At 30.8% G+C, this 15,024-nt stretch overlaps 1 protein-coding gene and 1 long non-coding RNA gene across 3 annotated transcripts; one reads left to right on the forward strand and one right to left on the reverse strand.

Annotated features, from left to right (window-relative positions):
- Positions 1–4,389: 4,389 nt before the first annotated feature.
- Positions 4,390–8,417, forward strand: LOC114377519. 2 transcript variants are annotated; one of them, XM_028336060.1, is made up of 4 exons: positions 4,390–4,522; positions 5,717–5,902; positions 6,508–6,798; positions 7,461–8,417. In XM_028336060.1, the coding sequence occupies exons 2-4, from the start codon at positions 5,795–5,797 to the stop codon at positions 8,043–8,045; spliced, it is 984 nt and encodes a 327-aa protein (XP_028191861.1). In that variant the 5' UTR covers positions 4,390–4,522; positions 5,717–5,794; the 3' UTR covers positions 8,046–8,417. The 2 variants fall into 2 exon arrangements, with proteins under 2 accessions (XP_028191861.1, XP_028191862.1); XM_028336061.1 differs by having other exon boundaries at positions 4,398–4,522; positions 5,787–5,902.
- Positions 8,418–11,509: 3,092 nt separating this feature from the next.
- Positions 11,510–13,957, reverse strand: LOC114375370. The gene is made up of 2 exons (XR_003658759.1): positions 13,726–13,957; positions 11,510–12,403 (listed from the first exon to the last, which is right to left on the reverse strand). It is a non-coding gene; the product is annotated as an uncharacterized LOC114375370 (long non-coding RNA).
- Between the last annotated feature and the right edge of the window lie 1,067 nt (positions 13,958–15,024).

Here is a 15,024-nt window from a genome sequence, read left to right on the forward strand (position 1 = left end):
TAACTCAATGTGCTCGTGACATGTGGCATGTGGTCGACCTATGTGGCACTCTATTATGTTCAAATTGGTTACCATGTAATGGACTAGTTTGCCATATTGATAATTTTTTGGTTTAATTACTCACTTTTTTTTATAATTTTTTAATTTGTATTTTTTAGTTTTTATAGTTTAAAAATGATTTTTTTAGTTCTTATAATTTATATTTTAATTTCTTTCTGGTTCTTGTAGCTTTCCATCTCTTGGATTTTCTTTCTCCTCTTATGAACCTCCTCAGCTCAACCAATCCCTCAATCACATACATGAGGTTCTGAACAAAATTGAAATTGAACAAAAAGTTGAATTCCTGTTCTATTAGGTTCGAGCAAGACTTGTGAACCCTCAAGACATAATATAGAAGGAACAAAATAAAAAGCAAAGGCAACCATAAAAGAAAAGAAAGAGATAAAAGTAACTTCCAACAAAGTGACGATAAGCCCCCACAAAACAGTCCATCCAACTACACACGTAATTGATAAGTCAAACACAAACATGACAAAATCACCTACATGCATATCATATCCACAATGAACATGGTTGTTGATTTTGAACCAATCCCAATTATGAGCGGCAGAGACAAAGTACCCACTACTCGGTCCCAAGTGCCAAATTAAGAATTTAAACAGCAAAAAAGAAACAACTCTTATCATCATGCCTTCAAAACTCAAAGTTCCTAGAAAAAATAACAATGAAGTTCTGCCGCTATCGCAAGCTCCCCTTCCTCCCATATTTTTGCCCCTGAAACCTCACCTTGGTCTCACTACTCTTCACATCACGTTGCTCGACCCTTGCAGTGGCGAATCTCATCTCCTCTATCCTCTTCTCCTCAAACAATGATGGCCAGATGGTGCATGGGTTGTTGATGTGGGAGTCTAAAGGTGTCAATTTGTTTGGAGTTAGTCTCATTTCATTTATTGAGAAAAACTCAAGTCCCACATCGACTAAAAGTAAAGTCAAGTTAGAGTTAAGTGGGAGACAATCGTCACTCCTTGAGTTAGATTTTGGGTTGAGTTAGACCCAAATTTACATTCTAAGAATCTAAGATGGTATCAAAGCATATTCAAGATTAATAGAATCATCCAGCTCGTGATTGAGATTCGTTTAAGAGGGAGTTGATGCCAAGGTGCTACTTCTTGTCATGACTAAGGTTAATTTAGGAAAAGAGGAAGAAAAAGAGAAAATATAGACAAAATAAATAAATAAAATCTTAATCAAGTATTAAAAAATAAAACTTATTTATGGAAAATTTAGTCCCACAAACTAAACAATACAATTATAACCCTTTTTTAATAAAATTTTAATCTAGAGGTCACATAGTCATGTATATAAAGATAACAAATACTTTTTTAACATTTATAAATTAAAATTGATTTTTTTATCTTTCAAGAATTAAATTGTCAAACGCTAAAATGATATTTACCCCGTATTCCAGCATTAGAGGCCACTGGCGTACATTGTATTGAAACTACATATGATGCGCAATCACTTTGTGGTGATGAAAGATTCAAATTTTAGTTACATGTAGAACTAGACATTTTTGGATTTAAGCCTGCAGGCAACCCGTTTAACTTGCAATCCGCACAATACATATGCTTTAAAATAGTTAGACCATTTAAGATGTGGGCTTTATAGCCCGTCTTGTTTCCCCCGCGGGTTAAAGAGGTTTTGTCCGTAGTCCTTTTATTTTTGGATTAAGGAGTTCTACTATTCAGACAAACCAAAGAGAACCTCACTCACTTCATTTTCTGAATACACACTTCTGTAGGTTTGAGACTTCCCAAACCAAAAACAACTACCTATATTGAGTTTTATAACAAAAAGAGCAGTAATGAGAATATTATTGGAATTGCAATTTCATTGCCAACGTTAAGGAGATGATGTTGGTTTTTCAATAGGAACTCAAGGTACATTTTATTGTCCCTACCAATGGGTTTTGACATTTCTAGATAGTGTTTTATTTTCAAGTTCATAGCTATATTTTTTATGTCCAAAATGCCTTTTATTACTCTCAGTTTTTGTTTACGATTGCATCCACCTGGTAAAAAATTTAAATTTAGGATTTTTTTTTTTATATATACGTGATCTACGGGTCGACCAATTATGATTATGCAGGACGGTTGCGGACTCCCTTAGATGAGGTTTGTTTATTTTGCGGGCTTTACTTGTATACCTAACTCTAGTTTCAGGATGAAAAATTACATTTCAGTGATGATTCACTTGTCACATTAAATCTACATTGATGGAATGATAATTTTGAATTATATTAGAAAGACTTTATTATTTTTTTTAAAAAGATAAGGACCAAACTGAAAAGAAATAAATAAAAGGCCAAAAATAATATTTAACCTTTGAGATAATTAAGCAAGAAATTTTTATCTAGTTAGAGGGTAAATGTAGGAGATCACATTCAAAGGAGAAAGAATATTAAAATATTTGTTAGATTCAACATGAGATTGTTTTAGTTTTAAGTGTGCAATTATGTTAGATACTCATAGAAAAAAAGAAATTATTTGTTAGAGAAAGTGAAACAAGTGAGTCCCATTCTTTAGTTAGTATACTTTATAATATTCAAGAAAATGAATAGTTTTGGTTTCCTAATAATTTGTAAAGTAAAGTGAATTTAGTCTCTTAATTTTTAAAATGTTACAATTAAATTTTTTTGTCACTTTTCTTTAATTCAAATTATTTATATTCACATTTTTTTATAAAAAAATTCACAAATAAAACCAATTAGGATGTTTAAAATTTAATTTCATTTAAAACTAATATTTTAACTTATAAAATTAACATAATAAATACATATTTTTTATAATTAATATTTTATTAAGCACAATGCACAACCAAATCTATTTTATAAATTATATTCTAATCAATGTTATCTTTTTGATAAAAATTGTAATATTATGTTTCAACATATAAATTATATTTTAGATTTATAATAAAAAATATATATTATGATATAATATTATTTTTAATTATTGATAATTGTTTTAAAAATATTAAAATCTTATTTAAAAATAAAAATAAAACAATACTTCATATTGAATATCCATTAATTTTGTATTACTAACATTTACTTTATGCAATTCTCATTTTTATTATGTTGACTAAATTACTCTTAATAAGTCTTAATACTTCCTTCCTCAAATGTCTCAACCTTATATTCTCTTTTCCTTCTTATATGCCCCATTTTTATTATGTTGACTAAATTACTCTTAATAAGTCTTAATACTTCCTTCCTCAAATGTCTCAACCTTATATTCTCTTTTCCTTCTTATATGCCCCATATTTTCTTTGTGTCATCCCCTCCATATCTTCTCAGTGCATTTGAAGGTGGAAGTATAAGTCATCTCTAGAAATGATGAGGGTGTTTTGTTTCATCTTTGCATAGTTTTGATGAGGGTAGATTGAAAAAAACAAAAATCAAAATGTTGTTCTGGAATGGATATTTTATAATACACATGCAATTTGAGAATGTATTTCAGAAGACAAAGTTCAAAACTCTATTCTAAGATGGGTATTGCGGAACACGTTTCAGGATTTACAAGTATTTTATAGAATACTCATTCCATAATTTCCTTGTACATCTAAAATGTGTTCATGAATACCTATTCCAAAAGATAACAAATCAAAATTATTGTATTTCAAAATGGATATTTCAAAACACATTTTGGGATTTAGAAGTCTATTATAAAATAATCATTTTGTAATATATTTGTAAATCTGAAATGTGTTATGAAATACATATTCCAAAAGCCAAAAAATCAAAAGTTCTAATTACAGAATAACAATTGCATAACATATTTCTGGATTTAGAAGTGTATTACGAAATGAATATTTTATAAGAGACTTGAACATATCCAAATGTATTCCAGAACACCCTCACTAGAACCCAATACCCACTCTCCAAAAGCCAAACACCCACCCCATAACATACCATAATGGATTTACCCTTATCAATGACCAAGGGAAGCAACATCGAAGGGTGGGAGATTGAAATAACAGGAAGGGGGTCCTAGGGTGCAAGCGATTCCAAGGAGATGTTAGGATCATTTAGGGTTGAGACACTTGGGGAATGGGGTGCTGAAACTCATCAAGGGTAATTGTGTCTACACAATAACAATGAAAAGTGTAGTAAGTAGTAGATGAAGTGCAAAAAGTATTAGTTTTGTTGGGGTTTTCTCCATTTTTTCCCTCAACTTATTTAAGGAATCCACTATGGGATCAATAACAATTTGTTGGTACACCCACTATAATATAATTCTATGAATAGATGATAGTAAAATTTCTATAAATATTCGCCAATAGTTATTTTAATCCTACATAACAAATAATTAAAATTCATAATAAATTATATATTTAAATTTATGAATTTTCCCATTTTCCAGGTATTTTCTTTCAATACTCCAAAACAAAACCCGCACCATGAAGAACTCGCAAACCCGAGCAGAGGGAGAAACGCAACTATGAGAATCAGAAAAGCGTAGTAAGTCACATCCTTTATTCTGTCACTGATTTTGTTTTGAGTTTTTGTTTTAAAATTTCAGAGTCTTACTTCTCAGAAGTTTCAGCTTTCAGTTTTGTCTGTCGGCACTTTGTTGATGCATTTGATTCTGTCGGTCTTATATTTTGATGTCGTCGCGTTCCTTATGTGATCCTCTTTTTTTATTTTTTTTTTATTATATTAATTCATTGTCTATCATGTTTATTTTTTGTTTCCCCTTTGAATTTGATTACAGCTATTCAACCTTAGTTTTTTCTGTGCATGCTCTATGGCTCAAAGATGAAGTGTTTTTTGATAAGTTTTTTTTTATAAATACATCATACCTTTTGAATTTAATTAGAACGCTGTGACAAAATAAAGGTGTTTTTTTTACTATCATCTATTCATAGAATGTTATGTAATCTAAGATTGTTGAGTTTTGTTATAATTATTTTTAAAAATTATATATAGGGTGATTTTATTTGGATGGCAATGTACACTGATAGTGCATTATTACTAAACTCAGTTTCTTTTAGGTTTTTATTCTTTCTGAAAAAAGTACGCAATTATCATTTGGAACAATAACCAAATGACCCAATTTGAAAGAGTTTATTTATAGCTTATTTAGATTTATCTTATGATGATATAAACACTAGTGTAAGCGTTTGAGAGTTTTTGAAAATAGCTTATGATATATCCATGAGCAGTTCTTAGTCTATTTCAATAAGCTCTCCAGGATAACTTATGAAAACAACATATAGCCTTTAGAAAAACAGTCTAACCCCTTTTTCTTTTAATTATGAAATTAACTTGTACATAAATACTTATTCAGTTATTCAATAAGACCTTAATTAAGTTGTTTATCTAAACAGACCCAAATGAAGCAAAACCACTTATTTTGTTCTCTTTGGCTTTGGCTCCATACTTTTCGTAGAACCAAAATATGTCACTTTCTCTCCCCCCCCCCATATGTTATGTTTTAGAATGCATCAAATATAAAACAAAATGCATTAGACTTTGTTTCATATGGTTGAATGCTTCTTCTTGGGTTGAAGTGCTTGGTCCCTATGATTTTAGAAGAATGCCTTTTTCTTTCTATTTCAGAATGTGATGAATTTTTCTGATACTAACAAGTGACAAAAAAAAACATTTATGTCTGAACTGAGCTTCTCTTGATTTATATATTGGACTTGTTAGTTTTATGCCCTCTATGCAATACACTCAACTTCCAATATTCACTGTGCTTGATGCCAAACATTCTGCCAAGACTTGTAAATGGAACGTTGGAGTGGAGTTTTGAGAGTCCCACTGCATCCTAACAGCAGGACATTCCATAGAGTTGGGGCATCTCTCTGCCTTTCTCCTGAAACCAGAACTCTGCTTGTAAGTTAATTCCTTGAAGTTGAACCCCATTGCTTATAAATAACAGTAGAGCTTTTACTTCACATCAACCAGAAGGGGATCAGTTTTCTTACTGTAACTATCATAGTCTAGGATGTAGCTTAGCATTGTTTTTCACAAAACTAGAAAACCGTGCAATGGAATGTGAGCAAGTTATTTGAGTTTCTTTCAGTAACGGAGTCACTGAAAATGGAATCATATCATGGCCTAATAATGCTTTTTGTGTGTGCATGAGAAGAAATCAGTTAATCATTTGCTACTCATTGTAAGTAATCAATGGTGAACATTGATAGGTTGATCTTTTAGTAATGCTTTATTTCTCATGGAGTCGGCTTCTTCTGTTGATTACCTGAAGTGTAGTTGAATTTTGTGAACTGTGGGATTTATGCATAATGGTTTACACTATTTGGAAAATGCAAAATAGAACATTTTTTATGTGGTTGCTAGTTCAAATTGAGAATTTCCCGCTTTATTTCAATGGATAAGGATGCTTTGAAACATGACATCACCGATGCCCTGCCACAAATGCATTAGACTTGTTTTGAAACAAAACATTATTTACTTAAAATTCTTATGATTTGTGACAGGTACCTAAAGCCAATGCCATCTTTTTCTGTGGGGATCGAGTTGAAGGGACTGGTAACCCAGTGATTGAGAGGCTATCAAATTTACAAAAACTATCTGAAATTATTGTGTCCAAATTCGGTTCATTCACCAATGCTTGGGTTATTGAGGCTTCTGCTTTTAATGGACCTTTCGCTGTCTATAAAGACTTCATACCATCTGTGAATCAATATGGAGAGCCAAGTTCATACCATCCAAATGGATTCCCAGCATCTACATCAACTGTCTCACTCTTATCTAATTGCCTTGAAGAAGTAAGATCTGTTCTCCCCACCCCTCTCCATTATATGGTACAAATTGCTACATTTTTCTATGACTATAACTACTGTGCTTCTGGAAGTTATTGGGTGTAACCAAGTAATGTTTCTGCTCTTAATGAATAGTTCAAGAATCAAAGCAGAAAAAAAATATCTGTATTGGTGGTGTAAATCTAAACCAATATTGATGTTCATGTGATAAAGGTTTTATTTATTGGTTTGTAAATAGGAAAAACCACAGCAAATAGAGACTTGCAGTTGCAGTCAGAGAATCCCACCTAAAATCACTCTCTAGTCTCTACACAATTTTTGCATACCTTCCCTTCTCTCCCTACTTTAAATCATTTCCTCCACAAATTCACACCTCTAATTCCCATCTTGACCCTTATAGTTACTCTCATCATCTAACCTTACTAATTATTTGAGGCCAAACAAAATCATTAGCAAGTGTATGACATATCCTAATAGTTCTAGCTCCTTGACTTCTCAAAATTATCGATCCTATATAAAGGCATGACACCTATATGCAACACGATGGGAGATATCGCTTATGTGATTCCAATAGTAAAACTAAAACCGTCTCTGTTTGTGTCTTTATGCAACTTGTAACTACCACTTGCACCAAATGCTTTATGTATTTTGAATTTTTTGTAATGCAGGCCAAAAAAGTCATTTTAGGAACACAAGTAGATACAAAGTCTGGCTTGAGTCCTTCGTGTTCTTTCTCTCGATCCAAGACATTCATCCTTGGATTTAGCAAAGGTGGAGCTGTACTTAACCAGATAGTTACTGAGCTTGGATTCTCAGATATTGGATCCAATGCGAATTCACCTGATGTGGGACAGCTTATGGGCAGAAAGTTCGCCGGATCTGAGGAGATTTATGTTGTACCTAAAACAAAGGAAGACTTGCTGAACAGCATTAGTGAGATTCATTATGTTGATGTTGGTCTCAACTCTGCTGGGGCATACTTAACTAACCATGATGTGTTTGAGAGAATCTCCAAGAGGCTCATGCAAGGAGCTTCTGAACTCCGTTTTATCCTACATGGAACTCCGAGACAATGGAGTGACAAGCGGCGAGATTGGATACGAAACGAAAAGGACAAAATGCTGCGTCTGCTTGAATCTGAAGCCCCAAAGAGTGGGGGAAAATTTAAAGTATTAGAAAGGTTTTATTTTACTGATAAGCCTCCAAGCATGCAGATGCACTTTGAAATTATAGAAAGTTTAGATGCAAGTTAGTAGTTCATTCTTGATAGGTCTACTGGAGTCTTTGCTATAAAAGCTTTTGAGGGATGGGGGGCTGAAGACCCTGCTAGCCCCCGCATAAATCCGTCCCTGATCATTAACCAGTCAATATTCTGCAAGAATATGTCATATCTGAGAATTATCAAAAGAATAGTAAAATTGGACCATTGCATCTTTTGTTATCTCCTCCTACGTGTCAGACTATCTATGCCCAAAGATGATTGTAATCATTGAAGTGGTTATCATTGTAATTATAATACTCCAATTTAAATCTTCTGTAGATAAACAATTGGTGATCAAAGTAAAAACTCCTCTGCTATGTGGTGTATGAAAGACAATGGAATATTTAAGACAATGTGGCTTGCAGATAAGATGCAAATTTTGGGTAAATTTCAAATATGAAAGACTCTCAACATTATATAATTGTTTTGGGTATTAGAAGACGATGCAATAAAAATAAGGAAATCAGGGTGTATGATATGATAGTATGACTATGGCACTTGGCTGAAGACAATAATAATTTTTTAAGTAGTGCTAGGAACACATTCTTTAACAATTTCTTTCAAACACTCAAAATAAAAATCAAAGTTTTTCACACAACATTGTGAGTGTGGTCGCAGAAGTCTTCTGATTCTACTCTATTCTTGGAGAGGATAGGCAAGCAAGCATAGTGCAAAAAGACAAGATAGGAGGGTGGAGAAAAATATTGAAAATGACATGATAACTTCTAAAAACTTAATACTAAAATTAGAAAATCAAACACAAAAATTTAAGAAAATAAAATTCTAAAAAAATTTAGAAAACAGAATAGATAATATTTTCTATTTTAATATTCCAAAATTCATTTATTTAAAGATAAATGAGTTAAAATTTATAATGCTACTCAAAATATCTTTTTTAAAAAATAACTTAAGGAATATAATTATCAAGTTACTACCTTAATTCTTTTTAAAAAATAAGCCTTTAAAAATACACAAAACACATGCAATATAAATTGTTAATAACTCATTTATATATGTCCCTTAACATTGCTTACATCATTATACTCTGCAAGTAGCAATGAACACAAAAATAATACGTCATTATTAGAAAAAAATTTATTTATTAATTAACAATTATTTTTATTAGCATTGATTTGTCTGATGAAAGTTAAACTAATAGTATAAATATTGAAAATTTATATCAATTAACAATAAAACTTTTGTTATTGTAATATCAAATATAAGTATAATTAATACATCATATTTCTTTTAATATATCGACAATTTAATTTTTATTAGACAAAGAACTTACAAAAATAATCCTAACACGTACGTAATAATTTTTATTTATTAATAAACGAATTTTTTTAGTGCTTTAGAGAGGACAAGAAGGAAAACATTAAGGGATATGCCATAGCTAGGAAGTTTCCCGGTCATAATAAAAGATTTCATCAATTTTTAAGATTCCTTTTCCAATATACAATGCATATGATTCACTCGACATTTATATTGTTTTCTATTTTTCAGGAGTCTTGAAATTTGAATATCTCTTCTTTCCTACCTTTTTTCCCACATTCGTTGTTCTGATCAATCTCAACTGTATATAGTATCAATTTGTTTACAATATCCAAGAGAGCATAAATGATAATTCAATGAATATCATTGTATTCCAAGCTTGCTCTTACATATGCAAGTTAAGATGCAAATGATGAAAAATAATATATATATATATATACACGACAACCGTCCAAATTATCTATAAATGATCCTTATCTCTCTCTAAGACGAAAGCACCTTATACATATGAACTTCAATTCGTCATTCAAATTTCAAGAAGACTTCCAATGATTAATTTACATATTTTAATTTGTTATTTTAAGTAAAGTTTTTATAGAATTCTTCATAAAAATTAATGCCAATTTGATATTTTCGTTAAATAAGATAGGAAATAGGAATATTTGTACTAGTATATATTTTAGTTTGTCATAAACTCATTAATTTCGTTTATTTTTCAGCTCATACCAAATTATTCTTGATATTTGAAACATGGTATATATATATATATATATATATATATATATATATATATATATATATATATATATATATATATATCAAACAAACTACATGTCGTTTTTCCTTCAAAATTTATGAAAAACGCATATTATTATTTTTCATAATTATACTAATACATTTTATTTTGTCAAAGTGACACCTTTTAAGTGTGCAGAACATTGAAAACCTTGTGAGCAAAACAATGCACCTCCAGAAATTCCGTTCAATCGAAGAAATAAGAAAACATTTATCCAATGTCTAAACAATTATTTTTGTCCCTCAGTGACACCACATGACCACATGCACCATTCCTCAACTTGTTAAAGTAGATATCTTAATTACGTCTAATGTCCAAAGGAAAACAAAACATTTGCTTTGGTACCATCAATAAAGTGCTTGACGAGTGGTTGAGTTTGAGTGTTTCAAATTGGGCTAAAAACCAACTAATGTCTTCTTCTTATTCTTTATTTTTTAATAACTGGAGCCATAAACAAGGATCCAAATGGGACAATTTGTGGCAATTCCCCCAAGAGAAATCAATGATTCACTTTCAAATGTTAGCAAAAAAAATTGTTCACTTTAAAATTGTTCCCTTTGTACTTGATGTTTATAATTGAAAATATGGTCAAACGTTTTTTATTTTTGGTGCATGATAAAATTATCAAAATTTGAATTTATTTTTCGTAAAAGAATTTCTGTTTTTATTTTTGCAAAATTGTAATGTATTATTTTTTTGTCCAGAGTTAGGATTGAGTGATTTTAAACTTACATGATTTTTTTAATTTAAATTTAAAATACAATTTCTTAAGGATTAAAGGTTACTACAAATTACATGAAAAATAAAAAAAATGTAAAATATAATTTTTAGCCGTTAAAAAATACTACAGATTACAGGAAAAAAAATACAAAAATCTGATTCACAAAACCCAACAGTCATAACCACCAACTAACTGAAGGAATCCCAATTTGAATTGGAAGTGTCAGCCACTAAAACAGCACCGAACACCGATTCGAATCCCAAAGGAAATGGACTGTACCCAAACATATTAAAAAACCTTGTTTCCGCCAACATTTTTAAGAGACCAAGCAGAGGAGAAAAAAAATCATGATTTTAGAGAGACCAATTGCAGGTGTAACTCCCTAAATTCTGAGTCCGTACTTATACATATTTCAATTAATTAAATTTTATTTTATTTTATGAAGCACGTTGATCCAATCAATTTTCACAATCATGTTAAATTAAGAAAACATGAACTATAATTTTAGTAAATTTTTTTAACTTTTCATTAGTTATTTTTTAAAGTCAATATTGTGTAATAGATAAAACGAAGCATTCATATTTTCAAAAGAATACGTAATAGAATTTTGCTTAGAAGCTTACTTGTCAAGTAATTGAAGCGGAAAAAAAAAAGAAATAATGCATCCCAAAAATTATGAAATATATAAATATGCATAAGTTTTTCCCTTAGTAAGTAATGTGTATTACTTTATGGTACAATTGTATATGAAAATATAGTAGATGATTGAATATACATATAAACAAAAGTACCAAAGCCAAGGCCTACTTAAATCAAATACTTAATAGAAAAAAAATGGTTTTAGACTCAGGGCAGTCATCTCTAACACCCAACCATGTGTGAAAACTACACAAAAACATAAGTATGGGTGTGAAAACTACACAAAAACATAAGTCAGCAGAGGTTCGTGCATAGCAGAGATACCCACTAAAGTGCACTCATCCTCAAGATGGAGCCCCAACTCTTTGCCCGTTGCTTGATCCTGGACAAAATGTACCAATGAGTCTTCCTACTTAGTCAACCAAATACAAGACTTCAAAATGTCACACACACAATTATCAACCACCACGATGTGGCTATCTGTCGAGTCTCACTTACACCTATAAACATTTCTTTTACTATCTCACCATATACTTCAACAGGGATTTTATGTTCTTTGTCACCATGGAATTCCATTGCACGTGATACTAAACAACATTGAATTGTCAAATGAGTCCCAGACTAATCCCAAACTCCAACAACATGTCTCATAGACAGACGAGGACACGTTCCTTCCACACCATGCAGTATGAAAACCACCAATCGACTGTCGCTTTGTGAGCTCTAACAATTTTCTAGCATGACACTCCCATGCGATTCTATTCAACTTGGATTTCAACATTCCACCGCGCACTCGCATCCGCTTGCACATCTCTTTAATGTCTTATTCTCACTAGAATAGAATAAAAGTCACACTAGTACTCATGCTTGAGTCTTATGAACTTTCACACAACAATGCACGTCTTGAGGCATAATGGGCCTACCAGAACAAAGGTCTAGTCAACAACGTATCAAACAACAATATCTAACACACAAGTAATTACATACTACAGTCGAAAATCGATTGTGTTGCACACAATAATCACAAACAATTTTTAGTGCTTGAGGTCACACTTCTCAGTCTCCAAATAAATTTAGTGCATACAACATTAATAATTGCTTAGAATTCACACTTCCTAGGTTTTTCATATAGTTCATCAGACAAATCATAAATACATATAACAACAATAAAATTTAACATTAACACTTAGTAAAAAATAGGCAATTTAACATATCAATATAATAAGCATAAAAAACCCTGACCCTAGAAAATAGGGCGGATTCAAGGCTTAGTGAATTTTAGCAAATGATTTTATCCCGATAATTGATTAGTAAAAATCTACAAAAAAATCATAAAAATTCCACATGACAGGAAGACAGAGTGTTTTCTAGTTTTGACATAGTTCAAAGATTTGTACATTTATCCCTCTTCCCAAAACCAATTCGAGTTATAATTTTTATAGTTTAAAGCCAGCATAAACCTATTTTCAAAAAGGTAAAAAAACATGCAACAATTCATTCTGTCATTCCCAATAAATCGTTTATTCAAACCCTTTTCCCAGACTTCACAAAAGTCCTTCCAACAGTCACTATGCTTTTCTTTGTCCTTTAAAATTTGAAGATAACCTCTAATATTTTTCTAATTTGCATGGTTCAAAATAATTTTCTCTCTAGTTTAAGACAATGTAAACACATTTTAAATTTGATCAAAGCACAAGTAAAAAATTAAGAAAAAATTCACCTTGTCAAACTTAAAATGCACAACAGAGCAACCATTTTGCATGTCACAGATGAGCCTCCATTTGAGCCCATCTCACAAAGGTGTCAACATAAAAGTTGTTGCATTTTGTGTCTAGTTTAAGTCAAGACAAATTTCACAACAATACAACCACTACATTTTTCAACATTTCTGCGATAGTATCACATGTTCACACTAAAATCGAAAGTCATCCACTGCCTCTTAGGGTTTAGCTTCGAATTTCAATATAAAAACTTGGTTTTAAATTTTGATAAAATTTGGACAGAGTCTCCTTTGTATTTGGAGCTCTCTCAATGAATTAAGAAGTCAAATAGATTAGATAAAAGAGACATGAAACACAACACAATCTCAAACAAAGTAAAATAGATTTCAGGAAAACAAAATTTTCACCTTGCAATCTTACATGCAATTTGATCAACACAACCAATGGAGACATTCATGCAAATCGATGGTTGAATATCTCAACACAACCAATTTAAGTCCACAAATAAGTGCCCACTTACCTAGGTTTGGTCTTCAAGAAGAATGAAGGGAAGAAGTGATGGAGATGAACACTTGATGCTAGCAAGAATGGTGAATAGCAACTATTTCTCCTTCTTCCTCCACGGCCTCCTCCTCCTTTCTCTCAACTCCTCTTTCTTTTCTTTATCATTTTTGGTTTTGAATGGTGGAGAGAATGAGTGTAGAGAAAGGTTTAGTGTGGGTTTGTGTTGTGTGGCCGTTGGGTGCAAGCTTTGGGTAGGTAGTGGATTACACTTGTCATTAGGATAGTGTGCTTAGGTTTAGGTGTTTATCTTATAGTTAATTAGGGTTCAGGTGTTCTATTAGGTGACTCCTAATTAGAGTGCTTAGGGTTTAGGTGTGTGTCTAACGAGGGTTTAATTTACTAAAGTAATTTTACATTGTATAATTATAACGCAATACAATTACATTTTACCGACTAGTAAAATAAAATCTAGATGAGTTGATTAATTAATTAATCTCATCTATAGAAATTTTATTAATAGGTAAAATTTCTTGAGTACTAATTTATCTAACAAATTTGTATCTCAAGATAATTAATCTAGATGCATACTAATTAAATTAATTCTCACAAAAATCACATACAAATACACAATGCAAATAATTTACACACAGAATTAACAAAGAAAGTAATTTTAATTAATTACTCAAAAAGAAATTATATATATATATATATATATATATATATATATATATATATATATATATATATATATATATATATATATAATTGAGTTGTTAAATTTAAGGGTGTTATAAAAGTCACAACACCCATCATCGTCTCAACCAATAACATTAAGGACAACGAAGATGACTCCTTCATAATTGTCATAGGCCATGTTAACTTTGACAACTTTCATTTATTTTTTTCTTCCCTCTCCGTTTGGTCTCTGACGTGCTTGTGTTTTTAGATTTATGATTTGCTTTTTGAACTTTCTTTTATTTCTAAACATGAAATTATTTGTTGTTCTTGTGATTAATATCACCACAAACTTTATCACTACAGTCATTATCATCATGATCATCATTCATATATTTATTGTTGTTATTTATCATCATTATTACATAAAAATATTCTTAAATTAATTTTAATATGATATGAAACTTTTAATATAAATTTATTTAAAATTAATCATATTTTAAAAAACTAATTTAAAGATTTTTTAAACTAAAACTTGTTATTTTTAAAAATTTTGATACTCAAAACTAAAAATCATCTCCAACAAACCCTTAATTAAACGTTTTTCTTTTTCTCTCGACTTTCTCAAAGAATCACAACT

The sequence above is a fragment of the Glycine soja genome, chromosome 11 (assembly GCF_004193775.1).
Source record: "Glycine soja cultivar W05 chromosome 11, ASM419377v2, whole genome shotgun sequence".
In the NCBI taxonomy this organism is placed as follows: Eukaryota; Viridiplantae; Streptophyta; class Magnoliopsida; order Fabales; family Fabaceae; genus Glycine; species Glycine soja.

Bases quoted from the DNA above. Each gene is read 5' to 3' on its own strand.
- LOC114377519 (XM_028336060.1), top strand. From the start codon at position 5,795: ATGGAACGTTGGAGTGGAGTTTTGAGAGTCCCACTGCATCCTAACAGC. The intron at 5,903-6,507 runs GTAAGTTAATTC...GATTTGTGACAG, and splicing joins CTGAAACCAGAACTCTGCTT to GTACCTAAAGCCAATGCCAT. The intron at 6,799-7,460 runs GTAAGATCTGTT...TTTGTAATGCAG, and splicing joins TATCTAATTGCCTTGAAGAA to GCCAAAAAAGTCATTTTAGG.